Source organism: Hemicordylus capensis, chromosome 9 (assembly GCF_027244095.1).
Source record: "Hemicordylus capensis ecotype Gifberg chromosome 9, rHemCap1.1.pri, whole genome shotgun sequence".
NCBI lineage: Eukaryota > Metazoa > Chordata > Lepidosauria > Squamata > Cordylidae > Hemicordylus > Hemicordylus capensis.
In genome coordinates this window covers 4,298,774-4,312,897 of record NC_069665.1, presented here as the reverse complement: position 1 = coordinate 4,312,897, position 14,124 = coordinate 4,298,774, and the positions used below count along the sequence as shown (strand labels likewise).

General features: G+C 54.0%; 1 protein-coding gene across 2 annotated transcripts; it reads left to right on the top strand.

The window, feature by feature from the left end:
- Window positions 1–346: 346 nt before the first annotated feature.
- On the top strand, window positions 347–13,711 carry LOC128334592 (nascent polypeptide-associated complex subunit alpha, muscle-specific form-like). Of its 2 annotated transcripts, none has more exons than XM_053271546.1 (7): window positions 347–477; window positions 5,223–5,780; window positions 7,661–8,344; window positions 8,962–9,087; window positions 9,332–10,818; window positions 11,128–12,370; window positions 13,154–13,711. In XM_053271546.1, the coding sequence occupies exons 2-5, from the start codon at window positions 5,774–5,776 to the stop codon at window positions 10,813–10,815; spliced, it is 2,301 nt and encodes a 766-aa protein (XP_053127521.1). In that variant the 5' UTR covers window positions 347–477; window positions 5,223–5,773; the 3' UTR covers window positions 10,816–10,818; window positions 11,128–12,370; window positions 13,154–13,711. The 2 variants fall into 2 exon arrangements, with proteins under 2 accessions (XP_053127521.1, XP_053127520.1); XM_053271545.1 differs by having other exon boundaries at window positions 9,329–10,818.
- The last annotated feature ends 413 nt before the right edge of the window (window positions 13,712–14,124 follow it).

Below are 14,124 nucleotides of genomic sequence, written 5' to 3'. Positions count from 1 at the left end.
TGACTGGCCGCAAAACTGACACAGGCGGGCACTGGAAAAGCAAAGACGGCAGCAGCTGGCCCGCCCCCAGAGACAACTAAGACGACAATGGCAGGCGCGTAACAATGATAGGGCAAGGGGAGACAGTTGTCTGGGGGCCCCACTGCCTGGAGGGGCACCCCAGAGGCACCTCATGTGATTCCCCATTGCCCCCTGCCCAGCCCCATAGCCTCTCAGCCGCTTGCCCTCTTCGCCGTCTCTCCTGCTTGTTCTGCTGGCCGCAATGGAAGCAGCAGCCCAGCTGCAAAGAGCTGCTTTCCTCCCGCCTCTCAGCTGATCGGCGGGTGGGCGGGGCTTCCACGGAGGCCTCGTGTAGGCCTCTGTGAAGCCTGATTTCGAGTAGGGCCCAAGCAAGCCAGGAAGGAGGAGGCAGCCAGAGTGTTCTCTGCAGCAGAAGACCCCTTGCTGCCCTGCTTAATCCAGACCAGCATTTGCCAGGTAGAGTGTGGTTACCTTTCCCGCCCCCCCCCATATATAGGGATCTGCTTGCCATAGGGCTTGGATATGGGGGGGGAGGGACTGAGAAGTCTCTGAATATTTATTTTGAAATAGCTTGGAAAATTTGCTGACTTAAAAAAAACTATCTAAAAAGTCCTATAAGTGGCTTGTTTCATGGCAGAAAATTGCAAAAAATTCTGGAAAAGTATTTTATTAATTTTATTTATTCATTCATTCATTTATAAATGCACTTATGTTCAAGTTGTTTTGCAACCCAGAAGGTCTGAGTGAGAACTGTGAAGCATGTGTGGTGCTTTTATTTTATTTTTCTTGTGTGTGAACTGCTCCCCAATAACTCGCAGGGACTTCAGGGTCAATCTGGCCCACCTGTGAATGCAGCACCTCCATTCCAGAGGAGGAGAGGTGTGTTAAAGGGCTTTAAAAGCCTCCTGTGAAAAACCTCCTGCAATCAAACTTGACTGAATTTGTTGAGAATTCTGAGAAAAAAAACATAGGCTCACCCTGCATGGTTGAAAGTCTCCTTTGCTAATCTGCAGCGAGGGGCCCATTGTAATCATTCATCTTTCTAGTGTGTTCTAGGCATTAAAAGTAATACAAATGTATAGTACTCAATGTATATCACTATATATTGTGACGTGTGTGTGTGTGTATTCAGTGAAATGTATTTGCAGGCAGCATACTTATTTTGGAATATCAGACTTAAATCCTTGGGGGCCTGGGGTGTGCGGAGGCCCTGGACTTTGGGGGGGGGGCCCATTTTAAAATCTTGTCTCTGGGCCCACTCCAACCTTGCTATGCCCCTGGACAATGGGGAGGGCAGAAGCGGCTGCGGCGGCCGCAAAGAGGCAGAGGCGGCATCGGATCCAGCCCCGCCTGTGTCAGTGCTGGCGGAGCAAGGAAGCGGAGGGGACTCCACAGTCCCGAAGCCCACTCCCGGGCCGGGCAAGCTCCCCTTACCGGAGGGAGGAGCAGCACGCAGAGGGCGGCCCGCAGCAGCAGCGGCTGCCCCCAAGCCACAGGGGCATCAGAAACAGCCCCCATTCTCCTTCTTCCACTGGCCTGCCACGGTGAAGACAGATGCAGCTGCGGCAGCCGCCTGGAAACAGAGACGGCACCGGGACCATCCGCAGACAGCAGTCAGAAAAGCGGCTGTGTCAGCCACTGTAAGGCGGAGGCGGCGGAGGCAACAAAACACCCGCGGAAACAAAAAATTACCAAAAGTAGCACTAAGCACTACACAAACCCCCCAAACACAAAAAGTAACATAAAGTAACACAAAGCACTACACACAGAAGAACAGAAGTCCCCACCCCCCTCGAAACGGCCAAGACCGGGAAAATCAGTTGAAGAATTGACGCATGCGCACCGGAACTCTTGCCGCCGCCTCTACCCTCCCCTTTCCGGCTTCCCTGCCGCCTCCTCACCCCATCCGGCAGCGGCCGCAGCGGCGCCTCTGCACGGCTTCTTCCTCTGCCTCTTTTTCCGGGTGGGGGGGTCCTCTTCCCCCCGCCCGGCTTTCTCGGTGCCGCCAGAACAAGTCGGGGGGAGGGTAGAGGCAGCGACAAGAGGACCGGCCATGCGGGGAAAGTAGAGGCGGGGAACAAAGTAACACACAAGCACACACACACACCCAAATGAACAAACTGTATGAAAACATGTAAAACACACACACAGTGCCGCAAACAAAAGTGTTCCCCGCCAGCTCAGCCGCCCGAAATCGATCCCCTCCCCCGGCAGAAACCGGCGAGGGCAGAGGCGGCAGCGGCGGGACCAGCCCTGCCGCTAAAACTAATAAGAAGCGTGGACCGGGGAGGGCACTGACGGCAGAGGCGGGTGGGTAATAATTGACAGTGACTCCAGCCGGTTGCAAGGAACACACACACACACACATACACAAAGTTTGCATTAAGCACTACACCCCCCGCCCGCCAAAACAGCAACTTGAGTGTGACGGAACTCAAGACAGCACACATGGGGCCCCATCCTGGCACTGACCAGACCTTATATGTTGATCTGTATATACTGCTTTTCAAATAAAGTTATCAAAGTGGCTTACACAGGAAAATAGAACAAGACGCCATAATAAAACGAAAATGGTTCCTGTCCCAAAGGCACAATTTAAGAAGCAACACAACAGCCTCTGAGAGGGATGCTGTGGTGGGCTGAAGAGGGACAGTTGCTCTCCCCTTGCTAAACAAACGCGTTTGTTCACAACCACTTTGAAAGGTGACCCTTTGCCCACCGAGTCGGGACTGAGACCTGCTTCGCTTCAGCGCAGCAAAGCGGCTGCTGCACGTGTCCTCAGGTTCTGCCGAGAAAGGTGATGCTGCCACCCAAGATGTTACGGATAATAAGGCCACTGCCCTTATCAACTGTATACATTTGAATGCTGCATGCAAGTGTCACAAACCTACAGCTGCTGCCCTTTCTGTTCCATAACCTTTTGGTCCCTCACCTCTGTATCCATATGCAAGCAGTCCTCAGCTTAAAAAAACCTGGCTGACAAACATTGCTGACAAAAAGCAACCACCACCACCCCGCCCAAATCCATACCATAAGACTGAGGAAAATGTCCCAGATCGAACCAGCAGCAGCAAATTCAGTCTGATGGGAGGAGGGAGTGTCCAAAAGAACTCAATCCCCTCACCTCTCAATTGAGGCTTTTGTGGAGAGAAGTAGCGCTGCCCCCCTCCCATGTTTATTTTTGCTATGTTGCGTTGGTTTAAAAAAACAAAAAAAAAACCATTCTGTCCTGCATTTCTAAAAAGCTAAAGCAGTTATTTAGCAGACTTAAGTTCAAAAAGTGCATGGTACAATGGGCAGGTCTGCATGGTCTGCCAAAAAGTAAGTTGGAGGGAAGCGGAAAAGATACCTCCTCAACATTACGTTCAAGGGACTGAGGGAGGAAGGCAAAGACAGAGAGAGAGAAGGGGGGGTGGGGGAGACAGGACAATAGAAAGATGGAAAGAAGGAAAGAAAGAAGGAGAGAAAAGAGAGAGAAGGAAAGGAAAAGGACAAAAGAAACAAGGAGGGAGGGAGGGAGGGAGGGGAAGTAGGAAAGAGAGAAGTAAGGAAAGAAGGAAGAAGGAAGAAAAAGGAGAAAGGAATGAGGGAGAAGGACAAAAAAAAAAAAAAAAAAAAAGACAGAGGGGAGGGAGGAGCAGCCAGCCCCAAAGAGCGAGCCCGTTAAAGAAAGAAAAGAGGAAAAGAGAAATAAAACAGAAAGACGGGAGTGAGAAGAGGTGGAAGAAAGGAAGGAAAGGAGAGAGAGGGAGAGAGAAGAAAGGAAGGAAAGAAAACAAAGGAAGAGGGAGAGAAAAGGAAGGAGTGAAAGAGAGAGAGAGAGAGAAAGAAAAAAGGAAAGGAGGGCGAAAGAGAGAGGGAGAAGGAATAAAGGAAACAACAACAACAAAAAGGGACTAGCGCCCGTTATTTTAACGGGCTTAAAAATACTAGTTATATTAATAAAACAGTCAATGCATAGTCACAAAGCTGTTAGGCTGGTGGAGCACATGTCTTTCATGAGGCTGAATATTACATGGTCACTAAATATTGATCTGTATCCCAAAGAAAGACTTGTGTTCTCTTCACTCTGGTGGGAAATAAGGTGGTGAAGAGCTCTTCATTCTTGTGCTCTACAATTACAATCCATTTAGCCACATGGTTTCCCCTGCCTCATTGGGGGGAGCCCCCGGATTCCACCCGGATTGACGTGGATTTCAAATGTGCTTTTTACTCTGGATTTTACTCCGGATTTTACTCTGGATCCAATCACATGGGAGGGTAGAGAAGGAGGGTATACAAATCTGTCCAATCAATCAATCAATAATGCAAATTAGTTGTCTGTAATCTGCATAATCTGCAAATCAGGCCACCCGGATTTGGGAAGCTTGAATATGGTAACCCTAAGTGGTACAGTCCTTCACAGCGCAGACAAAAGTGGGGTATTTTCTGGCTAAAGTGACTACAGCAGTCAACGACTTCTGTTTGAGAGAGTTAGCTAGGTCACATGATCCCCACCTGTGTAGGTGGAGCACCCAGCCAAGGTAAGAGAGCCAGGTGCACTCCTGAACCAGGGTTGTGTGAATTCCAAAAGCTAGGTAGGAGAAGAGGGGAGTGGTCAGATGGGAAGTGAGAAATGGGTCAGATGGATGCACCTATCCAGATTCTCTCACCAGCATTTGGAACCTTGGAAAGATGCTGCCAGTCAGCTTAGATGATACTCAATGAGATGGATCAGTGGTCTGACTCAGTACAAGACAGCTTCCGATGTCCCTATCAGATTGGGGTCATTTGGGGTGGATGACAACACCATTAGACAGTTAGATCTACCTGTAGAATCTCTTGGGCGCAAGTGGCTTCATGAGTGTTTGACCCACATAACAGCAAGCCAGTTGGTGGGGACTAGAGACAGGGTCTTCTCGGTCTTCTCGGTGGTCTTCTCGGTTGTGGCCCCTCGGTTTGGAATGCCCTCCTGGAAGAGCTTTGCCATGCTCACTCCCTCAGTGTTTTAAAAACAACAACCACGATAACATATCTTTTAAAAGATGCTTTTTAATTTCTTATCTGCTGCTTATAGCTTGGTAGGTCCTTTAATTTTTTAGTTCTTAGTTTTAAGCGGTTTATTAATAACTTTTAATGTGAAACTTTAAAAATTTGTCATTTTAAATATGGTTTTAGCTTGATCTTTTCACTTCTTCAATTTTATTAATCTTTTACTTTAGATTATATCTATTTTACTAACTGAGCCACCCCAAGCAGAAGTGTACTGGAGGGGTAGGGCACAAATATAATTGATTGATTGATGCCAAAGAGGAAAGCTGAGAGGATGGCTGGACTTCCATTCAAGCCCCAAAGAGACTTCTAGTGGCCAAACAGACTTGAAATGGACTCTGCGGAACTTGGGTCTGGTCTCCCCTTCTGAACGTCTAAGTGAAGAAGATGGATGGTTTGATGGATGGCTTGATATCGGTAGAGAGCCTGTGTGAAGATGGCCATGACATCATCTTGCATCATCACGACCCGCTTCCGACATTCTTCTGCCCCCCCCCCCACCAGCTGCAGGTCGCCATAGGGACCGCGATAAACAATGACGCATCATCGGGCTTCAGTTGCCCACTCCCTAACCGACTTTCCAGCGGTTTAGGAGTACGGACAGCAGGCTCCTCTCACTGGAGAGATTGCCTGGTCTGCTCTCGCCAGAGAGAACATCTTCTTGTCCTTCTTGTTGTTGTTTTAGTTGTCCAGTGGACTTCTTTAGACGTTGACAGTCATCATGGCAGGTAGGAAATGGTGCCATCCAGGAGGAAAAAGAAAGGGAAGGTTGTGAGTTGGTGTCGATTCCTGGAGACCACAAAGCCATGTGGTTTTCTTGGTAGAATAAAGGAGGGACTCGGTGGCAATTCATTTGGATGGATTGTGCCCTGTGTCTGCTCTTGGGTCACATTTCCCTTGCTTTCCTTTATCTGACTTTATACCACACCTTCCCTTTCCAGTTTGTTCTACCTTCTGTCCAAAGAGGTTATCCCCTTCCCCCAGCCTTCTTATATAGTTCATTCTTATCTGGAATCATCGATGGCCCCTTCCAAAGTCTTACAGGCACGAGGCAAGGAAGTCAACAATCTAGATTTTGCCAGTAGGGGTGACCATGCATAACAGAGGAGGTAGGGGGCAGTCTTTCCTCAAACAGGGATGCCCAGACGTTGTTCACTGCAACTCCCAGCATCCCCAGCTGCAATGGCTTTCGGCTAGGGATTCTGGGCATTGTAGTCAACAACATCTGGGAATCCCTGTTTGAGGGAGGCAATGGTCATTGAAAGGGAGGCTACAGCAAGGCCTGTTTGAAGTACTCCATTTCCATTCAGAAAGAGGAGCGGAGTGCCCTCTAACTCTAACAGGGAGGGGGCTCTTTCTGCTGAAAAGACCCACAAAATCAGTCCCTGCTTGAGTGACTGCAGGCTTTTCAAAGAGCTTCTTGCAATGGCCCCACAGGAAAACATCTGCCATGGTGCTTATGTGACATATGAAGGGCACAGAAGGGGTGAATCTCCAAGGCTTAATGGAGAAAGTGGACCTAGAACTAGAATCAGAAAGGTGGGGTGGGGGAGAAACTGGGGTAAGGGTTAATTCATGATGCAATAATTCATGCAGGACAGAAAGGACATCAGGGTTGAAAAAGGAAGATGAAAATTATTCAGAGTCATTAGTGAATGAATTACGTTTCTTGTCAGTCCTAATCAGAATCCTAATGAAGGGGAATGTAATAGGGGTGTGTTTGAACTAGTGTCCAGGACGGTGCCGAGTATCCAAAAGAATCGACTCCTGCTTGGGAGAGGCTTTCCATAGGCAGAATGGGTGCAAAGGGGTTCTTTCACTGGTTCTGCTTAATTTCCTCCCCGGTTCGCCTGGGAGGGCCTCTTTCCTCCCAGGGCTGCCCCTTCAGCTCAGGCTAACTGCCTCTCACTCTGGAATCCGATTCGAACCACAACATTCTCTGGCCTCCTGGAACCAAGAGTGCTCAGAGGGGAGCAGATTTCTCTGTGCTCTGCATCCCCCAGGTCCCAGGCAAAGTTCTTAGCATCTTCGCTTAAAGCAGGCCTGCTCAGCTTTGGCTCCCCAGCTCTTTTTGGACTACAACCCCCATAATCCCCAGCCAGCCACAGCGGCCAACAGCCAGGGATGATGGGAGCTGTAGGCCTACATCGACAGGAGGGCCAATGTTGAGCAGTTGGGGGAACCCCAGACCTTGGAGAGCGACTCTTTGCTGTTGCAGACCATAGCAGGGGAGAGACAAGTGCCCTGACTGTGGCAGCTGCATGCACATCATCCACCTAATCTGGCCTGCTCAAACTCAATGAGATGCAGGAGCCCCTCTGGAAGTCCTCCAGGACTAAGAGGCGGAGCGGGGCATGAGTGCCGCTAGTTCTCCACATCAGGGTTATTGGGCTTCCTCACCTGAAGAGTGGGACAATACTCCGAGCGTCCCAGCAGGGAGGTGGGTGCCTCCTTCCAAGTGACTGAAGCCATGGGTTCAGAGGGAGGCCTCGGGGCAATTGGGTAGTTGCCTCTTCCCTTCCCATCAGCAAGGCATCAGTTGGGCCTCCTTTGCAGGGCTGTTGTAGGAATGACAGAAATCAAGGTGCCCCCTTCCTTTTTCTTACAGATGAGTCGACTGAAAAGAGGCCGTCTGCTGGCTCTGCCTGTACGAGCGCGAGCTCGGCCGGGGAAGGAGGCGGTTCGCCCAGCAGCTTCCTCGAGACACCGACGGCGACCATTGGTTCCACCTCCATGTGGTCCTCGGTCTCTGACCTCTCCCTTCAATCCATCGAAGGGAGGGACAGCAGGGACCACAGAGACCCAGCAGAGGGAGATCTGCGGAAGCCACAACGGGAGCACCAGCGGCCTGGCTCGCCGGCGGCATCCCCCTACCATCTCCCCGGACCCTTCTTTGGGCCGCTGGCCCCCAGCCGTCCCACTGCGGGCCCCATGGCCCCATTCTTTGGCCATCCATCCTTTGGCCAGCTGCGACCTCCAGAGCCGGAAGAGTTCCCACCATTCTTGCATAGGGTGAGGGAGGCTCCTGGCTACAGACATGCCACGCTTGCCCCCATCCCTCCTGCGGAGACAACATCTCTGGCCCAGCTTGCCCCCATCCCTCCTGCTGCAAGAACATCTCTGGCCCAGCCGGCCAGGGCGGACCCGGCGCGCAAGAGGAATCTGGTCCTGCTGGCCCACCGGCTGCAATCAGAAGGCAGCAGCACCACCGCTGCCGCTGGGGGGTTCCGCCCAGCCCCACCGGATCAGCCCAGGAGCGGCAAGCCGACGGACATTCGCCGTGCGTCCAGAGGTGAGTGCTGATGCTGGGAAAGGGGCGTCCTGCCGCCTAGGGCTCCCTGTGTCCTTCCCACGTGTCAGGCGCCATCCTTCTCCTGAGGCCATGGTCTTCGCAATAGATTCTTCGGAGCCCTGATCTTCTCCAGCGAGGAAGAAGATCAAGAAGCATTCCCCGGCTCTTTGCCAAGAGGGCCAACAATTCTCCCCATAGACAGCTCTCTCACCACTGCCCCTCATCCCTGTAGCCATGGGGCTGCATTTCTAGAGTACACCATCTGCTCCCACTCCACACAGGGGGGCACCTTTCCAGGCCTGGCCATAGGAACAGAGCATGCATTCTGAAACACAGCCCAGAGTTTTGGGAAATGTGCAAGAGCTGATCACTGGATGACTCAATGTCTGCCCTGATGTGCAGTGTTTGAAAGCTGTCTTCGGATGAGAATTCCTGCTGCCCTCACCCCTTAACCCACCCATCCGTGACTGCTCGAGCCCCCTAAGGAGTCAGCCCTGCCACCTTCCCACGCCCTCCCTCAGGACTGACATCCACCACCTCCCCTTACCACACGGCAGGGCTGGCTCTGGATCAGATCCTGACCCATCCCCTGGTCATCCTCCGTCCTTCTCTTTCAGTCTTGATTCCTGCCACTGAGCAGACACTGGCCATCCAAATCAAGGAGCCTGCAACTCAGAAGGCAGAAGGCTTCAGCACCGGTGCTGCACGAAGAATGAAGATCCCAGAGTTGGGACCACACAGAGGTGGGTGTGCACCATTGTGGGGGAAGGACAGTCCCGTGACTGGCCCCACCAGCCCTTCGAGAACCTTGTGCTTGAACAAGAGTTGAAGAGTGGAGGTCTGATGTGGGTTGGGGGGGAATGCCACTCCCTCAGCATCTGTGCCTTGGGATGGGGGAAAGCTGCCCACAAAGAATGAGCCAGATGAAGTTACAGACTTGCTCTGTCTTTCCCCAAAAAACTGACTTCTCTTCTTCCTTTCTAGCAGGGACCCAGGAGCGCCACCCACCATCTCCTCCGCAGCTGCAGGGCCGAGGCCTGGCCAAGGGAGGAACAGCCCCGCCCACTGGGGGGATCCAGCTTCCAAATCGGAAGAAGCTCCTTGTTCAGAAGCAGGAGTTGCTTCCGGAATTCCTCTTCCCGCCTCCTCCACCAGAGCCCACCAAAGTGCTCGCCAAGGGAACGGCTTCCCACCTGGTAGCCCCAGGAGACAAGGGCACCCAATGCGCCAAGCCAAGGGTGCAGCTCTTTGACTTTTTGCCGCCCATCTCCTTGGCGCCCAAAAAGACCAAGGACCGTACATATGGGGAGTTGGTGGGCAGGAAACTCCCAGCAGAGAACAATGGAAAGAGGGCAAGGGCAGCAGGGGCAGAGAGCGTGCCAGCACCCAAGGTGCCACGGGGAAGCCCAAAGGCTGAGGGGGAGGCGAGATCGGGAGAGACGGCCAAAGCACCCCTGGAGCAGAAGGAAGGGAGAACCGCACAGAAGATCCCCACTTGCCATCTGGAGCTGGCCGTCCAACCCCATCAGCCCACCAAACCAGCAGGTAGCATGCCAGGCCAGAAGCTGCTGAGAATGCCTCAGGTCCTGCCAGGAAGGGGGAAAGCACGGCTGCTACCACCTGAAGCCGAAGCTGGGGACACCAAGAGGCAGAAAGTGGGGGCAGAGTCCAGGGGATCCGCCCAGGCTGTGCCCCCGACTCCGAGGAGCAGCCTGGCCAGAATGATGCGGGACTCCGTGCAGGTGTTCCATGCCCTGGGCCCCCCGGCAAAATCCAAGAGTGCAGAGGGACATCCCGGGCAGAGCGTGCCCCAAAAGACACCAGCGATGTCCATGGGAAGGCCACCATCGGGAAGCACAGCCGAGCCACCACCAAGGCCTTTGGCAGCCCTGCCAAGCAGACCAGCGGGGAAGGCACCGCCCAGCTCCATGGCCAGGCCAGCAGCCATGCCGATGGCCAACCTCCCCCCTAGCTCCCTGGCCCACCCACAATCAACGCCAGTGTGGAGGCCGCCGGGATCCCGTCCCTTCATGCTCCGGCCCTCCTCCCTGGCGCAGGCAAATAGCTTGCGGATGCACGGTCTTGCTGGGAGGACCTTTGGCCAGCCCCCGCCGGCCCCTCAACCACAGCCACAGCCTTGGGGTCCCACACCAACCCACCGACCCGTCCTCCCTGCCCACCAAGCCTCCACGGAGCATCCGGTCCTTCCACCTGGTCCCCAGCGCACGACAGCAGAGCAGGAGTTTAAGGGGGACACGTTCATCCCTTGGAGGACGCCCCCGGCCCACCTGGAAGTCTCCCGGCCCATGACGGAGGAGCAACGGCCCGTCCGGGAGCTGATGCGGCGGCGGGCTCAAAGAGCGAGGGAAGAGGCGGCTCAGTGGACATCAGCCGGCCGGAGGCAGTATTTCGTGGAGCGGGAGGAGGAAATGGACATCTCCCTTCAGTATGGCTACCCCTGGCGCCACTGAGAGGCAAGTCTCGTCTCTCGCTGGGTGTCCTCCTAAGCAGCAGGACTGGAGACGGCCTGCTGGGGAGAACTCTGACGGGCCCGTCTTCACCCTGTATATTACAGCTTCCCCCCTCCCATATGATCGCAAGTTATATCACTTCATTTTTAAAATCGGTAAATCTTAACATTTTACGTGTTGTCTTCTGGTGTTGATAATTTTAAAATGATGTTGTTTTAACATTAGTACAGATTGGGTTGAGGTATAGAGGTTAAGGCTAGAGTTCTGCATCTTCATTGATCAGAATATTTCTTTCTTTTGTATTTTGCTTAGGTCCTTTTGCGAAGAGCCAGACAAGCTGCCCCCAAGAAAGAGAAGCAAGCCACACGGGATGCCCCTCCCCTTGGCCTCCTGCGGAGGGGAGGGAGTTTGTCCCAGCCACGCTCCGCAGGAGGCCCCAAAGGGACCTGATTGGCCCGTTCAGTTTTGCGGCCGGGGCTTGGGCCCTTGCTGGGTTCCCCCCCCCCCCAGCTCTTCAGTTTGGGCTGAGCATCCCTGGAGGAAGGAGCTCTTCCATAGACCTTTTTCTTGGCCTGAACCGGAGCGGGCGGGGGGCGGGGTGTGCCCGAGGATGGGAAGAGTGGTATATTTTGGTGGGTAGCATCGACCTGCCGAGCGGCGGCTTCCCCGGACATCGGCGGTCATTTTAGCGGCCTGAGGGGGCATCGGCCTGCGGCTGGAGTGCGGCGGCATCGGCCCCGGGGCGGCATCTTCGGGGCTTGGGGCCTTTGGTTTGTCCGGGTTGGGCCTTCCTGGCCTGGGGCGTATTGGGCAGCCTAACTGGGCGGGACTGGTGGTTGCTCTGATTGGTGGCACCTATTTGGGGCCCTGCCGCTCCCTGCGTTTGGGTGGGGGTGTTGGTTGGCCTTGGGGTTACTGGCATTTTTTGTGACCTTCTTCTCTTCCGTTGGCTTCTTTGGGGGGTCGGAGTGGGGGTCTCTCAGGAGGGCAGCGAGTGGCTCTCTGGGCGCTCTTCTCTCCACGCCCGTCGTGTTCTTTTGCCCGTGGGGTTTTCGGGGTTGTTTTTGGTGGCATTGGGGGTTGGTGATTCTGGGCCCCTGCAATTCGCCCACATGCCTAGGAAAGCCAAGGAGAAAACCGGTGGTCAGCCTATCAGGGGGCCAAGCGGCCTGCACCTCCAGCTTCTTCCTCTGATGAGGATGATGGGGAGATGGTTCTAATTAGGGGCCTGATCAACAGAATGGAAGCTCTGGAGAAGGCCAAGGCTTCCATTCTGTTGGAAGCAAGGGGGCTGGCCCGTCTGGAGTGCCGAAGGAAGTTCCTCGACGCACGCGTGGTGCTGCTGGAACACAGTTACGAAAATCTCTCTCTGACAGGTTAGGAGCTCTTGAAAAGGGCGAGGGCCCGCCCGGCCCAGTGCTGCCTGCAGAGCCGGCTGATCCTGTGTTGCCAGTGCCTGGCGTTCCTGTTCCTGCGATGCCTTCTCCTGCGGTTCCGGAATCCCCGCTGCCATTGGATCAACCCCCTGTGGATCCATCTTTGCCTCCGTCCCCGGGTGAGCCTATTGCACCGACGCCACCCGGCGGCACCGGCCAGTGGCCCTCTGGACCCTGGCCGATGCCTGCCATGGGTGGATGGGGACCTGCCCCATTTGGGGCACCTTACACACAGCCTTGGGGCATGGGTCCTCCGTTGGGTTTTCCGGTGATCACTGCAGGGCTCCAAGGGGCGGCAGAGCAGGTGTGGCTGGGTAACAGGCCGGCTTTGGCCCCTGGAGGGGGCGGCACTGCAACTCCGCCGACAGCAATCTCAGGTGCAGGGGGGACCTCTGGGTTTTACCCCATGGGAATTTTGCCTTCCCCCCATGGTGCTATGGGTCTGCCCTTGGGTGACCATCTGCTCCCGGCTACCCGGGAGAAGATCCTCAAGGGCGAATATGTGGCTATATTTAGCCTTTTCTTTCGGGAACCGGCAGTCAAGCATAAGGAGGGAGAGTCGTGTAAGGAGCATGAAGCCGCGAAACGCAAGCCTTGCGGCGTTACCTGGATCTTGGGCCCTTTCCGGAGGGCTGCCTTTTTGTGCACGAGGACAAGGCAAACCCCTCACCCAGTATCAGTTCCTGGCAGTTACACAAAGGGCCTTGACTTTGGCCGGGGTTCCCTTGGAGGGACTTACACTGCACTCCTTACGGATTGGGGCTGCCACCACGGCTGCTCGCATGGGGCTGAGAGAGGACGTCGTTCAAAGGAGAGGGCGATGGAAGTCCTCGGTGGTGTGGCGCTACGTGTGCTGAATGGAAGGTGGCAGTGCCCACTCTGACCTTTTGTTTTCTTGGCAGGTGCTGGCGGATCGGCGGCTCCTGTTCGGGTCCTGGTTTGCGGCCATTCGTCGGTCTTTGGGGCCTTCAAGAGGGCCAGCTCCTCCCATTGGGGCGCCCAGTTGGGTTTTGGGAAGCGTGCTTCCGTTTCTTGGTTGGGTAGGAGGGGCATGTTATGGAGCCAGTTGCTCCCTGCCATTTGGGATGATTGAGCTAGGTTCCCTGGGCCTGATGTCATTGTGGTTCGCTTGGGGGGAAATGATTTGGGCGGGCGGGCTGGTCTCTCTCTTATTATTATTACTATTTCCCTGCCCCAGCTCTTCCGTTTGGGCCGAGCATCCCCCTCCCTCCCTTCCCTGGAGCAGAGCGGGTCTAGTGACTGGTCGCCCTTCTGGGGCCGAGTAGGAATTTTTGGCTCTCAACGCATTGGCCACTGTTGGGAGTTTTTTCGCCTACTCCGTTCTGCGTTGGGGGTTTGAGTTAGAATTAGGCTGGTCACATGGTTATTATGGGTTATTAAGGGTTATTATCGGTTATTATTGTTATTGGTGAATAAAGTTGTGGCCCTTTTCACCCAAACTATGTCTCTGTGTCTTTGGGGGGCTGGGGACAAGCCACGTTGCTCTGCAGCTGCCAGGGTCCTGGCCTCTGGATGGAGCTCTCCTTTTCAGTTCATTGGATAGCACCAGTTAGCACTCATCCCTATGGATGAGGCCATCAGTGATTAACTAGCCAACTAATTGGATTGGCTTCTAAACAAAGCTCTTGTACATTTGTGGTAGTCTTTTTTTAATTCTTAAATTCAATTGACCAGAGAAAAACTGCATTTAATTTCAGATTACTTTACTCCACTGCTTCCCTTTATCTACTCCCCCCACCCCCCGCCCTCAGTTTGCCTTGAAGCAATCATTCAAAACTTTTTGGTAGAAAATATGCTGGACACCCACACGATATAGAAGCCAGAGAGATTCAGGTTAAATTTGATGCTCAGA

Bases quoted from the DNA above. Each gene is read 5' to 3' on its own strand.
- LOC128334592 (XM_053271545.1), top strand. The intron at 8,345-8,961 runs GTGAGTGCTGAT...CTTCTCTTTCAG, and splicing joins CATTCGCCGTGCGTCCAGAG to TCTTGATTCCTGCCACTGAG. The intron at 9,088-9,328 runs GTGGGTGTGCAC...CTTCCTTTCTAG, and splicing joins AGAGTTGGGACCACACAGAG to CAGGGACCCAGGAGCGCCAC.